The sequence below is a fragment of the Taurulus bubalis genome (genome assembly GCF_910589615.1).
Source record: "Taurulus bubalis genome assembly, chromosome: 8".
Taxonomy (NCBI): Eukaryota; Metazoa; Chordata; class Actinopteri; order Perciformes; family Cottidae; genus Taurulus; species Taurulus bubalis.
In genome coordinates, this window is record NC_136596.1 from 17,142,322 (window position 1) to 17,165,155 (window position 22,834).

General features: G+C 40.7%; 3 protein-coding genes across 4 annotated transcripts; 1 reads left to right on the plus strand and 2 right to left on the minus strand.

Moving 5' to 3' along the window:
* Positions 1–5,376: 5,376 nt before the first annotated feature.
* ccdc92 (coiled-coil domain containing 92) lies at positions 5,377–9,193 on the plus strand (the record flags this gene model as incomplete). The annotated part of the gene is made up of 3 exons (XM_079222143.1): positions 5,377–5,512; positions 6,108–6,149; positions 7,414–9,193. The coding sequence occupies 3 exons, from the start codon at positions 5,377–5,379 to the stop codon at positions 8,220–8,222; spliced, it is 987 nt and encodes a 328-aa protein (XP_079078269.1). The 3' UTR covers positions 8,223–9,193.
* A 2,858-nt stretch (positions 9,194–12,051) lies between these two features.
* On the minus strand, positions 12,052–15,330 carry chmp7 (charged multivesicular body protein 7). Of its 2 annotated transcripts, none has more exons than XM_079222787.1 (10): positions 15,032–15,330; positions 14,775–14,946; positions 14,207–14,392; positions 13,945–14,078; positions 13,673–13,721; positions 13,467–13,586; positions 13,276–13,374; positions 13,117–13,174; positions 12,907–13,035; positions 12,052–12,715 (listed from the first exon to the last, which is right to left on the minus strand). In XM_079222787.1, exons 1-10 carry the CDS (start codon positions 15,283–15,285, stop codon positions 12,660–12,662), a joined length of 1,257 nt encoding a protein of 418 aa, XP_079078913.1. In that variant the 5' UTR covers positions 15,286–15,330; the 3' UTR covers positions 12,052–12,659. The 2 variants fall into 2 exon arrangements, with proteins under 2 accessions (XP_079078913.1, XP_079078912.1); XM_079222786.1 differs by having other exon boundaries at positions 12,802–13,035.
* Positions 15,331–16,178: 848 nt separating this feature from the next.
* lgi3 (leucine-rich repeat LGI family, member 3) lies at positions 16,179–22,647 on the minus strand (the record flags this gene model as incomplete). The annotated part of the gene is made up of 9 exons (XM_079222480.1): positions 16,179–17,605; positions 17,877–17,967; positions 18,064–18,228; positions 18,320–18,489; positions 18,931–19,002; positions 19,202–19,273; positions 20,481–20,552; positions 21,207–21,278; positions 22,445–22,647. The coding sequence occupies 9 exons, from the start codon at positions 22,645–22,647 to the stop codon at positions 16,876–16,878; spliced, it is 1,647 nt and encodes a 548-aa protein (XP_079078606.1). The 3' UTR covers positions 16,179–16,875.
* Between the last annotated feature and the right edge of the window lie 187 nt (positions 22,648–22,834).

Below are 22,834 nucleotides of genomic sequence, written 5' to 3' on the forward strand. Positions count from 1 at the left end.
ACTATTACAACCTGAGAAGTGTTGGTATTGGCAGATTGTCAGAGCAGGGGCAGTTAAACAGTGCCATTTGAGTCTGGCTGCCATGTGCTTACATTTGTAATTCCATGAATTTGACAAGGACCTGCACTATCTGTTCACAATCCAACAACTATACCAATAAGACAAATTCAAGAACGGTATGAATTAGTTTCACTCTTATGATGTATGACTGATGCCCAGAAGTTGTAACAAAAGCATAATAGTCCACTCTTATTACTTTTCCAGCAGTATAACATATGACGTTTTGGGCCCATGTCCAGCACCCTCGCCCCCGTCTGTATGGCATTACTTGGAACATTTTTGAGTGCATGGCTGTGTTTCAAAAGAATGTATTTCCTCACTTTCTTCATAAAAAACAGAATATCAATCTCCAGACATACTAAACTGTGTAGATTGCTATTCTGTTTTTTATGACGAAAGACAGGAAATACATTTGCACTTGGCTGTAAATCTCAGCCACATTAATGAGGCCTGCCAGATTGTCAGTCTTGTCTTCTTATGCACATTACCATAACAATTTTGCACTACCCTCATTACCACCTCACATTTTTTATATATATATAATACAAAATATTTGAATATTTCTTCATACATTTCCAGTGTGTGGAGCAGGGAGTAATCGTGTATTGTATAATGACAGTAAAGCTGAGCCTTAAAGGAAATGGACACAGCAGGTGGGAGGGAGGCTTTGGCCAGTTTGTCTGAAGGACATTTCTCAGCTGGATCCTTCCCAGCACCGGATCGCCCATAGGCAAAGGCCAAAGAAACAACGACTGTAAGATGGTTAAAGTCACAGCAGGAGTCAATAGTCAACTCTGCTTGTTTTATTTGGTGGGTTTCTAAGTTTCTCTTGTTAAGCCACTTTACTACCTGTTATGATATATGGAGATCTCCTAGCAGTGTGTAAGTAAAACAACTCAGCAGGAAGGTAGGGGTCTCTGTTGGAGAATTATTTTTGACCTCATTTTTCTTGGGGTGAGGATAACTTACCTTCTCCTCAACCAGTTGCTTTCTGCAGGCAGCTGGGAAGCGTGCCAGAAACACTAAAAATAAAGAAATGAGAAGAATTTAATCCCTATCACAAACATGCCCAAACCAGGGAGAGATTAAAAGCTGCTTCCAAAAAATAACATTTCTGGAGGTGGACAATAATTAAAAAGATATTTTCTTTTTACACATGAGCCTCTTTCTTAGGTTGAGAATAAAAACTGATGCTTTTGTTTTTGGTTTGTATCATTTTACGCAGTAGCTCACTAAGGAATTTCTCTTGCCAGAAATAATTTAAGGGGATATTATGAGTCAGTATGAAAAGGCTACTGTTTCCCAACTTTTCAGGAACTCAGAGTCAAGACTGCTGATATCCCTTCAGATTAATTAAAGTTAAAATGTTCCTCCAAAAAAGTCCATGGTGAGCAGTAAATGGTAGAAAAGGAAGTGTGTATACTGTAATAAGCATACATAACAACATACCATTTAATATAAATTGAGTATAGAAAACCTGTGTGCATTGATAGTATTCAAATAGTAGTGCCAAAACATATAAAAAGAAGAGTTGTGATCACATTGCACCACTTGCTAGACTCGAGTAACATTGGAATACAGTGTAAAAAAACCTGAAATTTAGATTTTTTAAATTTTTTATTACAAAACACAGACACATCTATCAAGTGATGTATATCCGCCAGTGTCTACACGTTTCTTTCTGCTAAGAAAGCAACATCCCTCCTATATTTTGCAAATGCACTTTGATGCTCATGACATCCTGACAGAACATGCTGGCCTCAAGGTTCTGTTTGATAAGGTTCCTAATGTATTACCCCATTTGTTCCTCACTGAAAAAATAATAATAATCATTCTGAAGAATATTATCACAAAACATATATTCAAAAACATAAATGTTCACATTTTAATACGATTTCAATACGACCCCAAAAACACTTGGTTGCAGTCTGGCATCTGAGATAATATTGTTGCCAATTCTAATAGACAGATATTCACTGGAATAGTTGAGTGCATTATTTACCTACCACCTAACCCCACACTGCAGCACAAGAAGGGCAAAGGAGGGCAAAAGGGCTTAAATGGCAAACTACACCTTGTACTGGTGGCTATATAATACAGATGTTGATTAGTAATATGCATGAATTCATGAAAAGTAATGAAGTAATGAATACAATAAGACCAATCACTGTGAGATTTGCTAAAAAAGAAATAGATTAAAAAAAGAGTGGCATGAGTGGTCATAGTGTGCTGTGTTGTAATGTCCCTGATCTGCCATTGAAGGGAAACACTCCCCTCTGCTGTCCACCTGCTTCATCTATTTTCATCAATTTACTTTATTCTGGCAGTTTGGCCCATGATGGATACCTGACACCTGAGTACAGCACAGTTAGTGTCATCGTCACGCATCTGACAAATCGCAGTACTGCTATACTCCCTTACTGCCGCTAGATGGCGTGAATGCATCGCCGCTAGCAGGTGTCATATTCTGTTGCTATGGTGATGACGCTGGTGACTAAAAAACTCAAGCTCGTCCCCTGACGTTACTTCAACTACTTCATGTCCTATAAGGTTAGTAACACCTGCATTGCGGCGTATGTTGTACTTTTTAACTTCAAGTTGTAATCCCGATGGCTAATGTTGAATGACATGATTAGAAAATAACCGTTGAATGCCTTGAGGCCCTGGTTTCCCATGATGCATCGCTTTATTTTGTCTAGTAGCTCGGGGAGATGATAGGGAATCGACACAGCCGCCCTCCCCTCTCACCAAGGCGAGCCCCTAGAAGCATCCCCGACATGCCCCACAAGGCAGGACGCTCTTAGCCGGGGAAGGCTGGCCTGCTCTACGACAACCTACAAGCTTTTACAGGATATTCGACGGCCGCGTATCTTCAGCCATAAGGTAGGTTACGCTCTCTGTGATTTATTGTGTTGTTGTAGCCTCGTTAGCTGTTCAGCTAGGCTAACATATTTAAAGCCCCACGTAATTCAAAGACATTTTAGATGTCCTATATTTTATAATCACGTACCGTTAGCCCGTAGCATGCAGTGTGCACATTTCAAATTGGCATTGATCAAAGAAGGTCGGCTTCATTGATATTGTAACCCTTAACGGGTTAGTCAAGTCTGTTGTTATTCATCACAAATGTCGTTGAAGAATCGGGTTGCAGCCCACAGAACTCCACCACAATGCCACAATCATTGTTTTTATTCTTCGATTAGATCATTTCCTGTTGTGTATTGCAGGGTATTATTTGGGGTGACGGATTGTAAAGGGAGTATGCTGTGTTCAACAGAGAAGAGCACATATTGAGAGCTTGTTTTCGGTTATGGACTCTGGACAGCTCCTCCCTGGACAGCTGCAGTCCATAATATTAGCTGCAAGGACCGTCTTTGCGATTTACGGAGGAAATGCAGTGGTGGCATCCTACAGTACATCAGTTCTTAAAACAACAAGAAAAGTGAAATATGTCGTTCACAAGCACCATTCGGCAGTCCCGGGTTTACCACCACTAACGTGTTGTTTGGTAATGGTAAAGAATGTTATGTCCTGAATGATATCGCCGTCAGAAGCTTGACTATAACGTGCGCGTAAAGTAACGACCCTCTGGCAGCTACAGCTAGGACGAGCACCGCTTCGCTGTGACATGTGGGTTTGGGGTGCTGTCCGCAATGCAGGTGCTGAAATTGAAAGTGCCGTGGAAAGTATCCCTGTCGGATAACACGTCGCATATGTCCTGGAGGCTTTGTTTTCAATGGTTATACTGTTTCACTTTTAATTGTTTGCCATGTTTTATATAATGTATAAGACAGGTGTTTCGATATTAAAGTTTCTTGAAACTGGGAGTATGTTGATGTTCGTCTTTAAACCATTTTAGCCCTTAATTACGAGCAACAGAACTAGAGACGATATGCTAAGAAAAGCAATAGCTTCATGACAGAAAGACGAGGGACTGATAAGTGGTTTGTGTATTAGGAAAAGAAAGACATGGGAAATGGACAGACAGGTCACACTGGTTTGACATTAATCTGTGCCCTTTAAAACAAACAGTTACTGATAGATTTCCATTCATCCCCTAAATTGTTTCTGAACAAAAAGATCTCTAATTCACTTAAGTTCTGTACTCCTTTGTACCAGGGTCACCTCCACGTATGGCATGCACTGTGTTTTGAGGTGAGGTCATGTCTTTGTGAATGGAAAGCTATCCAAGCTATTCTAGGAAAGAGCTGAGATGAGAGAAATGCTTGCAGTGCAGGGTTTATCGGAAGGACGCCACATTACTCATCAATAATTGATTATCTCCTCAGCTTTTACGATGCATCACTGGTTCTATTTGTGATTACCAGTTTGTGTTTTGATTATCACATGCTTTCCTTTTCCTGTGTAAGCCATGATGGAAAAAAGCCGCATAGAAGACTGTTGGAACTGGGAAGTGTGTCCAGCGAGGTTTCATGGGATATTTTATTAATGTTAAAGAGCTGATGATGTAAGGGTGAGACGCTCTTGGATGTTTTATTGAAGCACACTCATGTATGCAGGGAGAGCGAGAGAGAGAGGCTTTCTCCGCACTCAGAAGGGTTGTTGCTGGGATCAATTTGCTCTCAACTCTCAGCCCAGTATACAGTTTTCCGGCAGATGATGAAGATGTTGGGACTGAGTGATTGTTTCTCTCACTCTGATTTTGGCTTTTGGAGACAAGGGCATCCAGTGAAGTATGTGGAAGGTGGGGCCTCCTCGAGACTGCCAGCCTTCATGCCACACCCAGTGTCATTGTGTTCCGCTTTGTGTTTTGTTTTTAGTCCTTGTTGTTATTGAGCATGGTATGGACACCTGCCATCTATTGCTTTTATCTACACACAAAGTGAAGAGAACATTTTCCACGTTTCTAATTTGACACCTTAATTCCAATGTAAGAATTTAACTTAATATTCTCCCATATCTGCTGTGCTGAGGAGGAGTATTTTCGGAGTAGTTTAGATTAGATTAGTTTAAATTAGATTAGTGTTACCTTTCAGATGTCTGATTTTACACTTCTCACTCTGAGATTCTTAATCAATAGCTTCATGTCAGTGATGGTATTACGTTCATTGTAATAATGGTAATAAGCTCAATCTGTCATCTAAAGCAGATCTTGGCAGACAGAGCAAAGTTGGAGTACGTCCTTAAACCCAGATGTTTAAAGGCAAAAAGGGTGAGAGTTAATATTCTGTTTATCAGATGGATTGACTTTATGCTTATCTTTTTCTCCTTCTCTCTCTTGTTCCCTCTCTCTCCTTGTTTACTGCCACCTGTGTCTGGTGGTTGCAAGGCTGCTGTGTCTGAACATTATCAGCCATGGCATCAGCAAATGTTACACTGGAAAATCAGCTGCACAGTGCACAGAAAAACCTGCTCTTCCTCCAGCAGGACCATGCCAGTACGTTGAAGGGGCTACATGCAGAGATTCGCAGATTACAACAGCAATGCACAGGTGAGCACAGCCACACGTCGCCACCTCTCTTCTCTTCGTGCTGCGTAAAACCAGCGCATTAAAGAACGTTTTAGAGAGGATCTCTCATTAGATCAGAAGGAACACTTGAAAACAGCTAATTAAATAATAAAGTTACCTTAAATTCATAGCTGGGGCAGCTCAGATGTAACACCTAAATTAATATTGGAGACCAAAAGTCAACAAGATGCTGTGGGGCCACAATATGATGACTTATGGGAAATGCACTCAAGCATCAGTAAGTACACTTTGCACTGCAGCAATGCGAAATATGTATTAAGCATTCCAAATCTGTATTAAGCGTTCCACCAGTAATAGATATACTCTTCCACAAAGGGAGGATGTCCACATCAAATAAATAAAGTCAAAGTCATAAAGATGGACACCTATGAAAACAGCACACTGTATGCGTTGGCCCTGAATTCCTGTATCTTTGGCTAAGCTGTCACTTAAGCTGAGGTTGAACTCTAACTAATCTTGTTAAATGAATACTTCGCCATATGGAAACCACTGACACGTCCCCAAACATGCGTAGCTGTCCTTTTGCAACCTCATGTAACCTTTCCTTTTTTCACAGATCTGACATATGAGCTCACTGTGAGAAGCTCTGATCCCTCAGGTAAGCCTCTATCGTACTGTCTAGTACACATGCATATCTGTTTTGCTAAGGACATTCTAGTGTAATTGGTTTAAATAAGTTTACATTTTCTGTTGCACTGTGTCACATTAGATTGACTTAGAAGAACAGTCTTAGAAAGTATTTGGAATAAGTAATTTCCCACCTGGATTCATTATATTAAATCTACTTATATCTAAGAGTACAGTTGTATTTCTAAACAAGTGATTTAAACTGTAAAAGTGCACATGTTTCCTGCTAACAAAGTCCCACCCAGGAAGAAGCATTGCAATGTGGGACTCCCTGCTGTTCATTAGAGCTCCCACTGCCCAATGACCCTCCCCCACGTTACCATGGCCATGACATGGAGTCACAACACTGGTCTGATTCAGCCCCAGCTCCTCTGTCTTTATACTGACAGCAGAGTACAGACAGAGAGGCCCCTGGCAGGCTGCATGCTGCTTAATTTATTTACATGCTACTGACGTGTGTAAGCATGTTGCGTCTCACCAGGATCACTACATGTTGCTTTCTTTTTAACATGGCTGGCCCAGATCTGGCCTCCAGTTAGAGGCACGATAATGTTAGCGTGGGACATGTCAGAGATTGGAGTGCAGGAAATGAGATTATCTGTCACTGTGCTAATGCACAGCCTGCAACCTGTTTAGGACAGCAGACCTCAGCTGCTCCAACTGGGGTGAACATGTACTCCCCCTCCCCCTCCCTAAGAGGGATGGATAGCATCTTTCTACCCATCCCGCTATTTGATAGGATAATGGATTTTGGAAAATACAATGTAAACTAGACATTGAATACTTGCACATTGCGATATACTGTACACACGTTTACTGTATATACATAATGCACAGTTGTATTATATTCCATTTTTTCCCATGTACAAACATGGCTGTATAGGCTGTAACTGGGTGGGCCGGGGCAACGTGGCAGCACAGTGATGAAGGTCAGAGAAGAGCACTGCCCCTGCCGTACACCAGAGTTGTAACGTGACACTGGAGCTCTCTGCCCACTGCAGATTAGTGTCCATAAGATCATACTGTCTCTGTCAGCTGGCAGACTGTCCATAGTCAGTGTCTGCTCTTAATGTACTAATCATTAGTGTGGTCTGAGGAGATGAATGTCTCTGGTCTTCTTTTCTGTATATCTTGTGTGCACATATGTGTACTTATGTTTGCTGTTTACTACCTGTAATGAATCTGTGCATACCTATCAGAGCTGCTTTAACAGTTGTTTTGCTGTGTGTGTTCAGACAGCAGTGAAGTCCGCTGCAGGGAGTTACAAAGGAGGTGTGAGGAGCTTGAGGTCAAGCTAAAGAAGAAGGAGGAAGAGAACACCGAGCTACTCAGGGACCTTGAGCAGAAGAACGCCATGATCTCTGTCCTAGAAAACACCATTAAGGAGAGAGAGAAGAAGTACCTAGAGGAGCTCAAGATGAAGAGTCACAAGCTGGCTGTTTTGTCCGGGGAGCTGGAGCAGAGAGCGAGCACTATTGCTTACTTAACCTCACAGCTTCACGCCACGAAGAAGAAGCTGTTAGCTGGCAGTTCGTCTGAGGCCAGCCCCAATGTTAGTCCGGTCACTTCATACAAGCCCACGCCTCCACCGGCTAAGGACAGGCAACCTGAAACCCCACGGAGACGCATGAAGAAGAGTCTCTCCCAGCCTCTTCACCCAGAGTTGACTGAGGTGTATCGGCTCGGCCCGGACGGTAGGCGCTTGGTTCTGCGGGAGCCAGTAGACGCCATGCCCGACCCCACACCCTTCCTGCAGGCCGGGAGAGAGTCTCCCGAACCGCAGGTATTGCGAGAACGGCCTGCCGTCATCCCACCCATTGCCTCCGAGCGCTCCCCTATGGCTCCCCTGGGTGCTACGGCCAGCCCCCGACACAGCCCTGCTCGGGACCGTCAGTACAGGGCTCACGTGGGCGTGGCCCACCGCATTCCACATGGCACCCCTCCCCTGGCCCCACCGCAAGCAGAGCTGGAGACACTGGCAGTGGACCAGGTCAAAGATGAAAAGGTTGTGCGGAAGCGCTCAGGAGCCGACAGAACAGTTTAACACTGCAATGCTAATATGCACATAAACGCACACATCTACTCTAAACACACTGCAAGAGCAGGAAGGAGCCTGATCCACTGTGTAGCCTGCTTTTTACGCAACATTGCAATATGAAAAAAGTTTGTCCATGGTATTCCATAAAAACTTTTGTTTTTCCGAATATACATTAGAAAATGACTACTATAAAGCATGCCAAATTGTTCTTATTTGCAACCAATGAGATCTTGTATAATACACATCTTGACTTTTGCTTAGACTTTCTCATTCATTCTGTCTCATGTGATGCTTACAACCAATTCTCAGCCAAATATCTGCATCAGTGCCTGCTCAACCGGATCAACCATAAACAAGCTGTGTTGTGTACTCATGGCTCATAGTTACCTTTACATATCTCTATCTTCTTAATCTTCTCAACAACAGTCTGGACATATCAACAAACTATATAACAAGATGTCTGCAGCTGCATAGAATAGAACTGAAATTATTAAACTAATATTCCCCGAATGTCTTTTATCTTCTTGTGATATCCGTATAATAACGTTACTATATGTACGAGCTGCATAATGTGCAATTGAAATTTGCTAGTGAAGGGTGAAAGAGCTGGAAATTCATCTTTCCCCGTTGACTTGCAAAAACAGCAGTGGTGCCCATGTGTAAATGCAGTATAAAAGGATGGTGGACAGGGCGTATATTTGTGTGTGTATGAGCGAGAGATTGTGTTTCTGAGAGAGACAATGAAGGCCATTGTTAGAAGAAGTTTTGGCTTAAACAATATCCACTGATGTTATTTGTGATACAAGGGCATTTTTTGCAAATCTACTGTAATAGGATTTTGTGCTATTATTAACTGTACTTTATAAAGGCTATACATTTGTAATGAACTCTTTTTTTAATTTATTGTTTAATAGAGAACACAAAAACACCTCAGATATTGACAGCAGTCACTGCACCATCAACATGACGGTAATTATAATCCCTTAATAACCTGCTTTTCACATTATTATCACTTGTTCTTGAAGTATACGAATGAATCTATACAATAAAGCAATGATTTTATTTGGTTTGGTTACTTGGTTTCCGAGCTGATGAGTTTAAAGTAAAATCTCTTGTGAAAGTGCACCTCTGAGCTGATTATCAAGAAGGGGAAAAGTGAGCATTATACACAAAGCTTTATCTGTATAAAACAAAAAACACTCAGTTTTATATTAAACATGACTCTCTTTCACAGCAACATCAACGTATTGTCACTCTGAAGAGTCTGCTGTTACTGAAAAGGGAGACTAATCTCATTGAAAAGGCAGCAAGTCTGTTCCTTCAGATGTGTATGTACTTCAACCACTAGGTGTCCTCCTTTATTTACAGTAAATAAAAGCTTAGTGGAAAATAGGACATGCTGTCAGTGTACCAACACTACATAGACCTAAATGACCTTTGGATTTATTTTCCTGAACTGAAAATAAACTAGAAGCTGCTGAAATGTCCATTGATTATAAATTGTTTGGAATATTTTGGTCTCCTAAATAATAATAATTGAAAAATGTAAGATCACATCACACAAAACGGACTCACATTTGGGCTCCCGGAACCAGGATTGAAAATGTGATTAGAATAACTACTGGATTCTGCACACATCAAAAACTAAAACACAGTATTACTGTAAACGTATTATAATAATTGCAAAAGTAGTGCAAAACAGGTTGAAAGTAAAATCTTGAAATAAGGATTTTGATACATTATCATCCCACATGGTGGATTTGGTAGGAAATTAAATTTTATTTGTAGTGCCGCATATCCCAATTCACGAATTTGCATCAGGGGGCTTTACAATCTATACAACATATGACATCCTCTGTCCTTGGACCCCGCATCTGTTGAGGTAAAACTAACTGAGGAGGGCTCCCTCTCCTCATGCATCAATACATCTGAATGTATGTCCCTCATTATTCCAAAGCACGTTTCAATTCAAGCGTGTCCTCGGTCTTCCCCGGGGTCTCCTACCAGTTGGGCGTGCCTGGAAAACCTCTAATGAAAGGCGTCCAGGAGGCATCCTGACTAGATGCCCGAACCACCTCAGCTGACTCCTTTCGACACGAAGGAGCAGCGACTCGACTCCAAGCTCCCCCCTGATGTCCGAGCTCCTTACCCTATCTCTAAGGGTGAGCCCGGCCACCCTGCGGAGGAAGCTCATTTCGGCCGCTTGTATCCGAGATCTCGTTCTTTTGGTCACGACCCAGAGTTCGTGACCATAGGTGAAGGTTGGAACATAGACCGACCAGTAAATGGAGAGCTTCGCCTTCCGGCTCAGCTCCCTCTTCACCAGGACGGACCGGTACAGCGCCTGTTTTACAGCTGCAGCCGCACCGATCCGTCTGTCGATCTCCCGCTCCACCTTACCCTCACTCGTGAACAAGACCCCGAGGTACTTGAACTCAGATCACAGCTCCTACTGCAGGCGTACAGAGACCAGAGGGCCAGTCCAAATTATCAATATAAATGAGAGTGACCCCTGGTGGCTCAAATTTCTGTACACACTTAAGTAACATATTCACATAGTTACATATTAAGTAACATATTACTTTTATTAACCATGGATAGTGACTAGTTATGAAAAGGTGTGTGTATGTTAAAGCCTATGGGATTATCTGAATATGTGTCTCTGGAGGTTTGATGGGTTTCTGTGACATAATACTCAAAAAGTAAATTTAGTTTGGTCCAGGTTTCATGTCCATCCCGTTATGTTGGTTTTTTTAAGAAGAAAGTGAAGTGTGTGTGAAAGTAAAAATTTGTATTTTTAAGAAGAAAGTGAAGTGAGTGTGAGAGGGAAAGACATAGGAGGTGAAATCTGGTTGGATCAGAGCTCTTCTTAAAAAAAGCTGCACTAGAAGTAGCGCTAAACTATAGCTATAACTTTGTTATTCTGTTTAGGCCAGCAGAGAAGGCTTAGCTGGCCCTGACGGCCCACCACTGGACTATACAATACGTTTTTTTATGACACACCATACAATGACTGAGATACTATAACAAGACGGATATACTATGACGTTTTATTATTACGTAATTATGACAAACTATTCTATGATGTTTTTATGGCATACTACACTTTGGCACTACCTTCTGGCTATAATTATGGCATTTCTTAGTTTTTTTTTATACTATGACTAATCTTGTCTAATTTTATTAATGTTTTTACATATTCTGACTTTTTCAGGAATTTTCTACTTACTAAACTTGTTCTCCAACTTATTTCATAAACATTTCAACATACTTTACTATTACCTTTTTTTTCCATCGATGACAACTTCATATTTAAAAGACCTCTAGGCTCCAGTATTATAATCATTATACATTTCAATATTCATATTGCTTTGGGCAAAGATCAGGGCAGTTTTAGTGCATATTTAAATATGGGATCAATCAGAGCTTGCATTATGAAATTCAGGGTTCATCATCACCCATCCAGCGTGGCCTTTTTTGTGCTTTTATTTATGGGGTGTGTCATAATATACATCAGTTTAACCACTTTTGCAGTAAAATGAATCCATTTAATACGTGGACCTGAGATCAAATGAAACATTTTGAGCTTTGTTGTATCTCCATTATTAGTATAATAATATCTCAAGATAATAGGGGCCTTCTCCCTACAGTCTCTGGTGCTGGTTCATATGAATCTCCACTGCAGGTTGAAAATGACAAAGGCCCACAAGTCTCCCTGTCAAAGCTCATGAGGTGTAGTGTCCCTCCTGGATTAAACACAAGTAAAATAGCATTCATTTGAGGTCTGTTCAAACCTATTGACCGACACTGAAGAATAAATACCACGACAGCCAAGTGATTAAAATACATTTTATTTTGGGAAACATATTTAGTTAAACTCACTTAAGGTAGTCATCTCAGTCCTCACAGATAGGTTGCAGTGAGACTAAATATACACATTGATGAAATCATTTGGCATAATATTCTCTTTACTTTCAAATGTACAGTTCAAAAGGCCACTTAATGCACTTTACATGACTGTCAATAAAGAACATTTAAAGACATCAATAAACACACACTACCAACAACAAATATACTTGATCTCACACATTTCTCATTAAAAGCATTACTAGTCTCGCAGTTTAAGAGCATAATTTAAACTGTGAATATGTTCACTTTTGACTCGAGATCCTAATGGCAGATCAGATCTATAAACTTTCAAGTTGAAAAACATTTTAATTTAGAAAAGACAAAAATATATTTCTCTGCTTTTTGCCTATTTCTTTATTATTAAAGGAAAGTGCCTTGTTTTTATTATGATATTGATTTTACATCTCTTACAATAACGATTTAGCAATTGCTAAAGTAGTTCTTCAGTACTTTATTTTACTTATATGAATTCTGGCTCACAGAAAAATGTTTAAGAGATATGTTGATGATACTTTCCATGTTTTGCCTGTGCTGTCACTGGGCATGCTCTAATCTCTTGGCTGGCGACATCATTTTCTTCTGTGGAAAGCCTGGACAGAGAGGTGACCATTTGTTACCAAAACATGTATATTACACAGTCCAATAGAGAAAAAGGGAGAAATCTTAACATGCAAACCTGAATCTGTGAGGGTTAACTTGTTTAATTCTTCCTCCAGCTGCTCAGCGGTAATATCTAAGTGTCTGTATGGTACCGCAGGCAGAGAACTGAGCAGGTCAGTACCTGGGAGGCTCGGCTCCCCGGGGATTCGCAGACCGTTTGTTGGAACTTCAGGATAACTTGAGATGGAATCCGGCTTTGACTCATCCAACAAAGATTTCAGTTCCTCCTCCAACTCGTCCATGTCTTCATCTACAAAAAACACATGACAGACTTAGAACCTCCTTGATATTCATATCTACAATGTATTTAAGATCTAACACTAGGTCATACCTGCGCTGGACACGCCACTGGATAAAGTTTGGTTCACCTCATCTTGAGTGTCACATAACTGGTTAAATCATAGGAAAGATACATTGATATGTTTAAGTACAATATTGAATTAAAAGGATAAAATATACAATTAACTATCTAAATATACATCTACTGTACCTCCTGTATTTGATCCACAAGATTCTCAGCGCGTTCCACAGTCACATCCTTAAGAGACAGTCTCAGGGCTGACACTCCAGCCTGATATGCTTGCATAACCTACAAACATGATCAGCACACACTTACAATACTGACGACACCCTTGGTTATAAATAACTACACAGAGTGAGAGCTTCACTCTGCCCTCTTACCATTTTATCAGTCTGCGACTGGGCTACTCTGTCCAGGATTCCTCTGATGGATTCCATTTTTGCAAACAAGCCGTCTATTCTCTTTTCCACCCTTTTGCGGCCTCTTAAACACCTCAGCGCCTGTGGGATAGACAGGGAATATTACCACTGAAACCAGCGCGATAATGTTTAGTTTTATTTCGGTTTCAGTTAAATGTTGTGAGTACCTGTGATTTTTTCCCTTCCCGGAGAAGTGTCCTTGCTTCCTCTTTGCACCTGCACTTAGATAATGCAAAGCTTCAGCAATAATCACAAGAATGCATGACTTTCATAACCATTTAAATGTAATGCATTCCTTCTGACTAATTAGTCCAATACCTTGGAAAAAAAAGACAGTTAAAGCATTAAGTTGCACATTTTGCACAAGTTAATGACTACATCACATAGAGTACATATAATTATCTATTACTGCTCTAAATATCTATTTGAGTTAATGTACTTGTCAGCCTCAAGGCCCAGTTTCTCCACCCGCTCTCCCAGCAGCTTCTCACTGCGCTGCAGCTGGTAGATGCCCATATCCACGTCGCTGACTGGGGAAACATTATCTTGCCCGGCCTGACAAAACTTGACAATCTGTAAAGAAGACACATGAAGACAGTTGAAAATTAAAACATTAGACCAGCAATCACAGTGTATCTCTTATCAGGCTTTGTCGTGAAAGACTTGCAAACAGTGGGTCTTTTAAATGAGAATTTGTTTACCTTCTCACCCTCGTGCAATGCAACAGTCACTTGCTTGTCCCGCTGAAGCTGCAGGAGAGCCATGCACAGGCTGCTCTCATCAGCACAGACATCAGAGGAGAGAGTACAGAGCTCTGGAAATGACAGGATGGAGCGACTTGCAAATCCACTGCTCCTGTACACCTTGAGTAATTCTGCTGCTTTCTCCTGGAAAACAAAAGAAAGATAGCTTTATATCCAGCAGCTGCCACGATAACATTTATGGTCAGCCCTTAACATCAGAGATTAGGAAAGAGAAATCATTCAGCAAAGTTTCAAGTTGATCTGTCTTCAAAGTAACGTGACCTTTGGCGGTAAAGTATCTCACACACTAGATTGCATGTTTCCATTTTTATTCAGACGCATACTATATTGAATTAAGATCATTATTTGTATCAAAGTGTTCTAACTGAGGGGGACTAATAAAGGTCATGCACAACATATTTATGTACAACTAAAGAATGCAACAAAAAGACACGGTGCTTTACTTGATAACATTGTATTGTAGTGCCTCTTAATCACAACAGGATCAACCCTGAGTTAAACGAACCTTCACTAGATTAATGACAACAAAAGAGTCCTCCAAAGGCACCCGGTTGCTTCCCAGAAGAGTTGAGAAGGTCCACTTGAGAGGTTTCACCAGCAGCAGGCCGACACCCCAGGACAGCCAGCCACAGTCCACATTGGCAGCAAACTCGGACTCCCTCTGGATCTTTCCACATCTGGCAGAGGTTAAAATACAGATTGTAACCAGACTGACCCACAGAGACAGTAACGGTCAGCAATGGCTGACACGGTGACAGCTACCTGGCCATGGACTGGAGGACAGTCGCCAAGCCCAGAGGGGATCTTTCTTTCCTCCGGAAGGTCTTGTTCAGCTCCTGCAGACTGACGCACACTGCGCCTCGGTCCCTGCAGCCTTTAACGATCAGAGCCGTCCAGAAGTCCATCTTACTGTCCCAGTCCGTCGTGTTCACATCTCGGTTCTCGTTGAAGTCCGAGAACATAAAGTTCATCCGCTCGTCGTCATCCCATTCGGTCGTTTCTGTGGCGTGAGACATTTGCAAGACCTAAACTTTAGCTCAACCTTTATCGACTTGCTAATGTTGTCGAGCAGGCAGCTAACGGGTCGGCTGTTGTTAGCGTGTTAGCTAGTTTTCGCTTCCTGCCCACTTCTTGAGCAGACACAAGCACGCCGCGTTCACGTCGTGGGAGTTTTAAAATCTCGTGCGTTGAAGGAACATTGAGAGCATAAACTCGCGTACAACTGGTGGCTATCGACACGAAGCCTCACTTCCACAGGATGCGTTATATTCAGCCAACACGAGAACGTTTCACATGTCAACAACAAAAATGTGATCGCGCGCGTTTTAGAATTCAGAACCGTGCGAAAAAGCGGTGATAATGTGTGCAAATAACAAATGCAGTTACTCCACCCACGCAGACACCCCGAGCAACAAAGCAAGCGCACCCTGAACTCTGCTCACGAACATTCATTTTGCACACTTTACTGGCATATCCCTGCAGTGAATGAGATATCTTCTTCTCAGTATACATGCGTGGTATTTGGTATTTGGGTTTGCACTGCAGTGAGTACAAAACTACTTTACATGTGAATTGCATTGTTTATTTGATTGTCTATAGCCTGTAGTCTACAACTCAAAGGTGTGCGCCATATATCCAGATTCAACAGCTAACAGTTGTATATGGTAGCAAGACTCATTTGTACTTCAATACAAGTGAAACTAGAACGTTACAGGGGTTGTGTTTGGGGGTTATCAATTCTAACCACTCGAGACTTTAAACTGACTTAAATCATAACCCCTTCCATGTGCAAATCTACACCCCAACAATTTAATACAGTGTCAGTAACGGTGCATTAAAAAACAGGAAATCATTAGAACTTTTTTATAGCTTTAATATACATTTCCCAACATTTGTTATAATCCCCAAGTTTGCAAGAGTGCCATCAAATGTTCTCTCATTTTCCCACGTTCCCAAAACTGGGGAGTCGTTTTGGATAATAGCTTTAAAAACACTACATTCTAAAGAGCAAAAGCAGGTTCACATTTTCAGTTAATTTTTGCGCCCCATGAATAGTTTGCTCATGCCTCAGACTGGCTCCGATCCTATGTTATTATTGCAGAATGAACATTAAATCCCACAAAAATGCAATGCCATCTCATATATAAAGATAGACATAATCAAGGATTGTAAGTATTGCAGTGGTAAGTATTGCTTGTTTTACATAGTTCAATCATATCTATTGTACTGTGACATGCAAAATGCTACACAGATAAACTACACTGTGTAATTTACAAAATCTTCATAGTTTCACAGTCAGTTACAATATTCAGTCTCATCCAGTGAATAATTCTGTCGATGCACATGCATATCATTTTCACATTAGTAAAATGCAGCATACAATATAATATTTTTGAAAAATAATTTGCATCGGTTAATATTTTGCAGAACAGAAGCAAATATGTAGCAGTGACACAACATTTAGGTGGTCATGTTACTGATGCTGTGTATTACCACATTATTGCATTCAGATGTTAAGGGATAGTGCAGACTATGGCTTTAACATTTTGCAGTCTTTCCTTTATTTGGCACATATTGATAAATGCTTAGAAACGCCTGGAGCATGTCTACTTGGCACTTAGGTCCAGCAGCAGGTGCTGATAGGCCAGGGTGTTGCCTTTGAAGCTAGCAGCCAGCATTATGTCCTTGTTGTCTACAGATACCAAGCTGAACGCTCGCGGGGCTCTCATGTTGAGCTCCTGGAAGGGCTGAAAACGTTGAGTGAGGTCATCCCACAGGTATACTCTGGAGAAGGAGAAATCACTTCCAAGAATTAGGTACTGGCGGAGGCCCACTGTGAAAGGATACACTGCCATTGAGCCTCGAGAGGGAAGAGTCTGGATCTCTATGAAACGCTGCCCTTCCCAGCGGAGGATCTTGGAGTCACCTATGAAGCGTGTGAGGCAAAGGTAAAGAACTTTCCTCACCCAAAAGTGCTTCACCATCTGTACATCTGCTAACTCTGTGATTTGGGAGAAGAAAGTAAACTGCTTCTGGCTTCGGTTCCACTGGTAAACCACTGGCGTCTGAGAGGCGCTGGAGAGGATGAGGTGAGGCTTTCCCCCGACATCAAGGAACTCCACATGTGTGTCCCGATGCCAGGGATGGAGGGACTGGTGGGTATAAAAACCATTGCTGTTCCAGCGATAAATGCTGGTGGAGCCTGCCTTGGAGCTGTCTGCCACTACAAAGTACCACTCTTCATCCAGCTGGAAGGTCTCCACAAAGTTGGGCTTCCTCACGCGAGTAGTGTCAATGTCTTGGATCTTTACAAAGCGCTGCGGGTCCTCTTCCCACCTGCGATCACAAAGGGGTTGTCATAGTATTCCTACAGCTTTTCACAGTGAAAATAAGCTTTTGGGAAACACACTTATTTGCTTTCTTGCCGAGAGTTAGATGAGAAGACTGATACTACTCTCATCACACATTGAGTCATTTATTGCCTCAATTGACTAGATTTACCATCATCACTGATTGCACATCTGTGTAAAAGGTGGCTACTTTTTATTTTTATGCTGGAGAAATTCAACAGAGCACTGGACCTGCAAGATTAGATTGTAAGCCTTACTTGTAAATATGAGATCCACCAAAGAGTTGAGCGACAACCATGTAAAGACTGTTGCTTATCACCACTGGTTTGCAGTACACAGCAGAGCGAGCTGCATGAGAAATGCACATAAGCAGAAAAGCCATTAGGATTATTTTTTTAAACATGGAATGTTACAATATTTGTGCTTTTATCGCCGGCAACTTACAGGTAATGTTATGAAACTGTCTGAAGGTCATCTCCACGTGATCCCACACATACAAGGTGCAGAACCCAGAATCCGGCTGAGCAAAGGCCACAAACTGATCCTCATTGAACTCATAGGACTCCACTGACACAGAGTGGAAAGGGAAGGTTTCATAAACAGCAAAATCTATGGGAAGACAATGTGGAATTACAGCAGTTATAAATCAAGAAGTCATGCCGTGACACCACCAAACTGTTTGACTGAGAGAAGGTGAAACCTGCGCTGATGCAGTTGAAGTCTCGTGGTGTGAGGTCGTGGATTCGCCGTCCTTGGAATTCAAAAGGGCTGGCACAGTAGATAGCAGGAACAGAAGTGTTGGTCTTCTCCATCCAGTCGACTAGCCATTTGATCTTACAGTCGCAGCGGAAAGAGTTCCCCCGCAGGTCTCTGAGTAACAGGTAAGGAAGAGAGACAATATCAGTTTATATCTCAAATGCTCAAATGTAAATCAGAATCAACTTTGATGGCCAACCAAGTATGTCTGCAAATATAAGGAATTAGAATATTTGTTCATCTGTCTCGATGTACTAACACAGTGTTAATAATGGTTAATAACAGCTAGAGAGAAAGACAACCAAGCTGGACAGAAAAAGGTAAAGAATAGGACAGGATTGTTATGTACACAAGTGCTGAAAAAAAATCTTGCTAACCTAACAGGAAAGAAAAGAACAGACAAAAGTGTTTGACTCAGACACAACCCACACACTGGAGCCAGACAGTTGGTAGTCCACTAAGCCCTGAGGGAACCCCAGCAAACCAGTGTTTTGTAGTGACCGATTGTAGGGTCAAAGCTCTCGGTTTGTCAAGACACAGTAAAGGCACACTTACAAATCAGTGAGGATGTCTAGATGTTTGAAGAGATCTCTTGGCAGCTGCTGCAGGTTGTTGTTTGAGAGAGATCTGGAACAAAAGAGAAAAAATAGTTGTCTTTACTGGTTGTATTGTATAGTTGCTAAAGAAACGGTGTACCTGCTCTTTCAAGTTTCTTTTAAAATGTTCTAGTTTCTAAATGTATTATAGCGCCATCCGATAGTCTATTGTGCAAAGTGATAATTGGTAGACAGGGTTTCTTATCTTATTAGCTCAACACAATACTTACAAATGAGTCAGAGACTTGAGTCCTCTGAGAGTGTACTTTGAGAGAGCCTGGATGTCGTTATTCTCAATGAAGCTGAAGAGAGAACAAACCACTCAATGTCACACAGTGATGACAGCCTATACGTATTATAGGATAGCATGCTAGTTTGTGTTGTCAGTGCCGGGTACAATAGGAATTTGACTGTAAGCAGCAATTATGTCAGTAATATGATTGATTTACGATCAAAAGGTAATGGCTTGTCTATTTTGAGGAATAAGTCTGAGTTGAAAACAAATGATGTGACAATACAGATACATATTTTATTATTTTCTATTTGATAGATCCTACTGACTAATACAATAAGTGTATAAACTGCAAAAAAAAAAAAAAAAAAATAGACTGTTGGTGGTAATAGCTAATTTCATGCCTTTGATTAATGTGATAAAAATAAGTGCAGCCAGTGTTAAAAAGGTCTGAGTATCAGCATTATTTAATCCCGTCGTGTTTAGTCTATTGTTAGACGAGGACATACAGCATGAGCAGAGGTGGCTGGATATGAAAGTGTGACTTTATTAGTATTCATAGCAGGTAGTGATGGTATTGGCAGTGATGCAGAGAGGCCTGATGGTTGGGCTGCAGCCAAAGCCACACAGCAACCCGCGGAGGCAGGGCCATCACTGAGAGCTGCTTGCTCCAAGCCATTAGCGAACTACTTTCTAAAGTCCATCAATTCACCGAATGGTATATTCAGCTTTATCACACTATAGAGGCTATAGAGGATTTATTTTCGGTTTTACTTTTGGCATTCTTTGCAATACTGCAGTCCCATCCTTAAATCTTACAGTGCTGCATTGAGGTTAATTCAATTCACTTTGCAGGAAAGTAAAGCTACCTAGACATATTGTAATTAATCATTCACGAAAGTAAACAATGCATGACAGAAAGAAAAGAAAAATACGGCTGAAAACATATAGCTTCTAAGTGAGCCTGCGTAGCTTTTGCTAAACAATTACAGCATAATGGTAAATGCAGCACATGATATAAAACTAGTAGAAATAATGTGGGCGTCAAAGTAAGCATGATGACTCAGTAACAGTTACACAGATTACACAGGGACCCTTTTATATCAGGTCACATGGTATAAATCCAAAAAACAAAACATGTTAGGTATTAAATTAAACATAAAAATCAGGGCTACAATAATATATAATCCATATGAACAACCTCTAAACACAATTTAAACAATAAATAGGATTAGGGGTTAGGGTTAGGGCTTAAAGGGCTACAGTGAGACACTTACAGGTACTGCAGCTGAGACAGACCAGCAAAGGCATCATCAGCAATCATGGTGAATGTATTGGAGTTCAAGAGCCTGCAAAAAGGAGACAATAAGGATCAAGTCGTGTAGATGGTGTGGTACATGTTCAACTGAAGTGAGAGGGCTAAACAACCGACTGACAGATTAGTATATAAAAAGAATGATTTCTATTTGTGTTTGGGCTATAATTCAGAGATGCTTTTTAAAGAAGAGAGTACAATGCATTCATAAAAACAGTTTTGATCTCACAGTATATAAAGCTAATGTAATGTAAACACATAAATACTTTGGAATCACACAAACACACACACAGACCTAGACAAAAACACACACACGGACGTGGCCACACACTCATGATTGCATCTGAGTAGATAAACGGGCCTTTGTCCGGCAGAGCACAACTGAAGGGACTCAGTGATTGGTAATGACACTGATACAGAGCCACTTTACTCTTATTACTGCTATGTCACCACTGTTTTCAATAAGCATTCATTTCTAGTAGCTGAAGTCACTTCCATTGTCACTGCAAAACAAAAGCTGTCTGCGAGCGCTACAATATCGGCTGTGTTAAGACATGTGTGACATTAAGTGACTTTATTTTTAAATAGGGACAAGGTTGAAGCTCACTGGTAGTGGAAGATATGTGAATTAAGAATTTATGATGTTTAAAGGTTGTCAAAGTGCTCTGTTGTGGGTCGGGACACTCACAGGAACTGCAGAAGATGAAGGTGCGAGAAAGCTCCCTCTGGGATTGTAGTAAAGGCTGCGTTTACCATCGTCCTGTTCAAACAAATATCATCATCATCATCATCATCATCATCATCATCATCATCATATGTGTACTAGAGTCACTTCATGTGTTTCCTGGAGGAAAATGTCTTATGCCAAAATAGACTGTGTATTTATGTATAACTTCTCTCGGGACATGGCCTTCCTTACAGTTTAAATATGAAGTAGGGCTATATATATACGTATATATATATATATATGTATATATATATATGTATATATATATACGTATATATATATGTATATACGTATACGTATATATATATATATATATATATATATATATATATATATATATATATATATATGTATATATATGTATATATACATATATATGTATATATATACACATATATATATATACACATATATACACATATATATATATATATATATATATAAAACTAGGACACACAAGTGTCTTCTTCACATCTTCTCTATTGTAAAAGGAGGACACCTGCACCAGCTTGTGCTCAGGAATTCCCTTGACTCAATATTCAACCCTCTGGGGGTCAGTGTCACATGAAAAGGGGCAACTTGTAACCTTCTAAGTAGAATATACCATTCCCACATCAAGTGTTAAGCTTTCCATTTTTATTACATGTGCTCCATTTCAAGATTAGATCTCTCAGAGGAGAAATAGGTCTCCTGCAGAGAAATAGGGAATATATTGTAAGTGTTACTCTGGAGCTCGACAGTATTTTACAGCTGTGCTCCCCCAGCTAAGTTCAGAAATAAGGTGCAGTAAAGAGACATCATTGTTATTATTATTATTATTATTATTATCATGTAATGCTGTCTGGTATAAATCTCTCAATGCAAAAACACATTGCATCAAGAAAACATCAGCTGGCAACATATAGATATATTTATTTTAATAAACTAAAACTGGATATATATATATATATATATATATATATATATATATATATATATATATATATATATATATATATATATATATATATATATATATATATATATATATATACATACACACTTTTAGTTTATTAAAAGAAAAGTAGGGATTCACACATAATTACATAAAAGAGAGTGACATCAGTGATGTACCCATCTCTAGCAGCCTGCATAATGCTTACACTGTTATGAAAATATGCTTTTTGAAAACCACAGACACACACAGATGTTGGACTCACAAAGAGATGATTCCAGGTGGGAAGCTCTTGGGGATGGCCTTTGTATCCACACAGAAGGCACTGTCTTTGGTGCAGGAGCAGGTCCCAGGACATCTGGGAATCTTTGGGGCTCTCCTGGCGCTCGATTCCCTCGGCAGGCAGAGACACAGACACAGAAGCGACAAGCAGATCAGCCTCGTCCATCTCTGTCCGAGCTCCAGCATCCTTGGGCAGGAGTATAGGGAAGCACTGTGGATGAGCTTCTTGAAGTTTCTCCTCAGTGGCTTGTTGAGACGCGATGGTCAGCCTGCCTACAATCCAGCCGCTCTGATAATGCTCAGCACAGAGTTGAGCATGAAAGTGAGGGGATTGGTAAGCAAGGGAGGGAGGGAGGAAGGAAAGTAAGCGTAG

Bases quoted from the DNA above. Each gene is read 5' to 3' on its own strand.
- chmp7 (XM_079222786.1), bottom strand. From the start codon at position 15,285: ATGTCTCACGCCACAGAAACGACCGAATGGGATGACGACGAGCGGATG. The intron at 14,393-14,774 runs GTTCGTTTAACT...TTTGTTTTCCAG, and splicing joins TTGTCATTAATCTAGTGAAG to GAGAAAGCAGCAGAATTACT. The intron at 13,375-13,466 runs GTAAGAGGGCAG...TCATGTTTGTAG, and splicing joins AGTCGCAGACTGATAAAATG to GTTATGCAAGCATATCAGGC.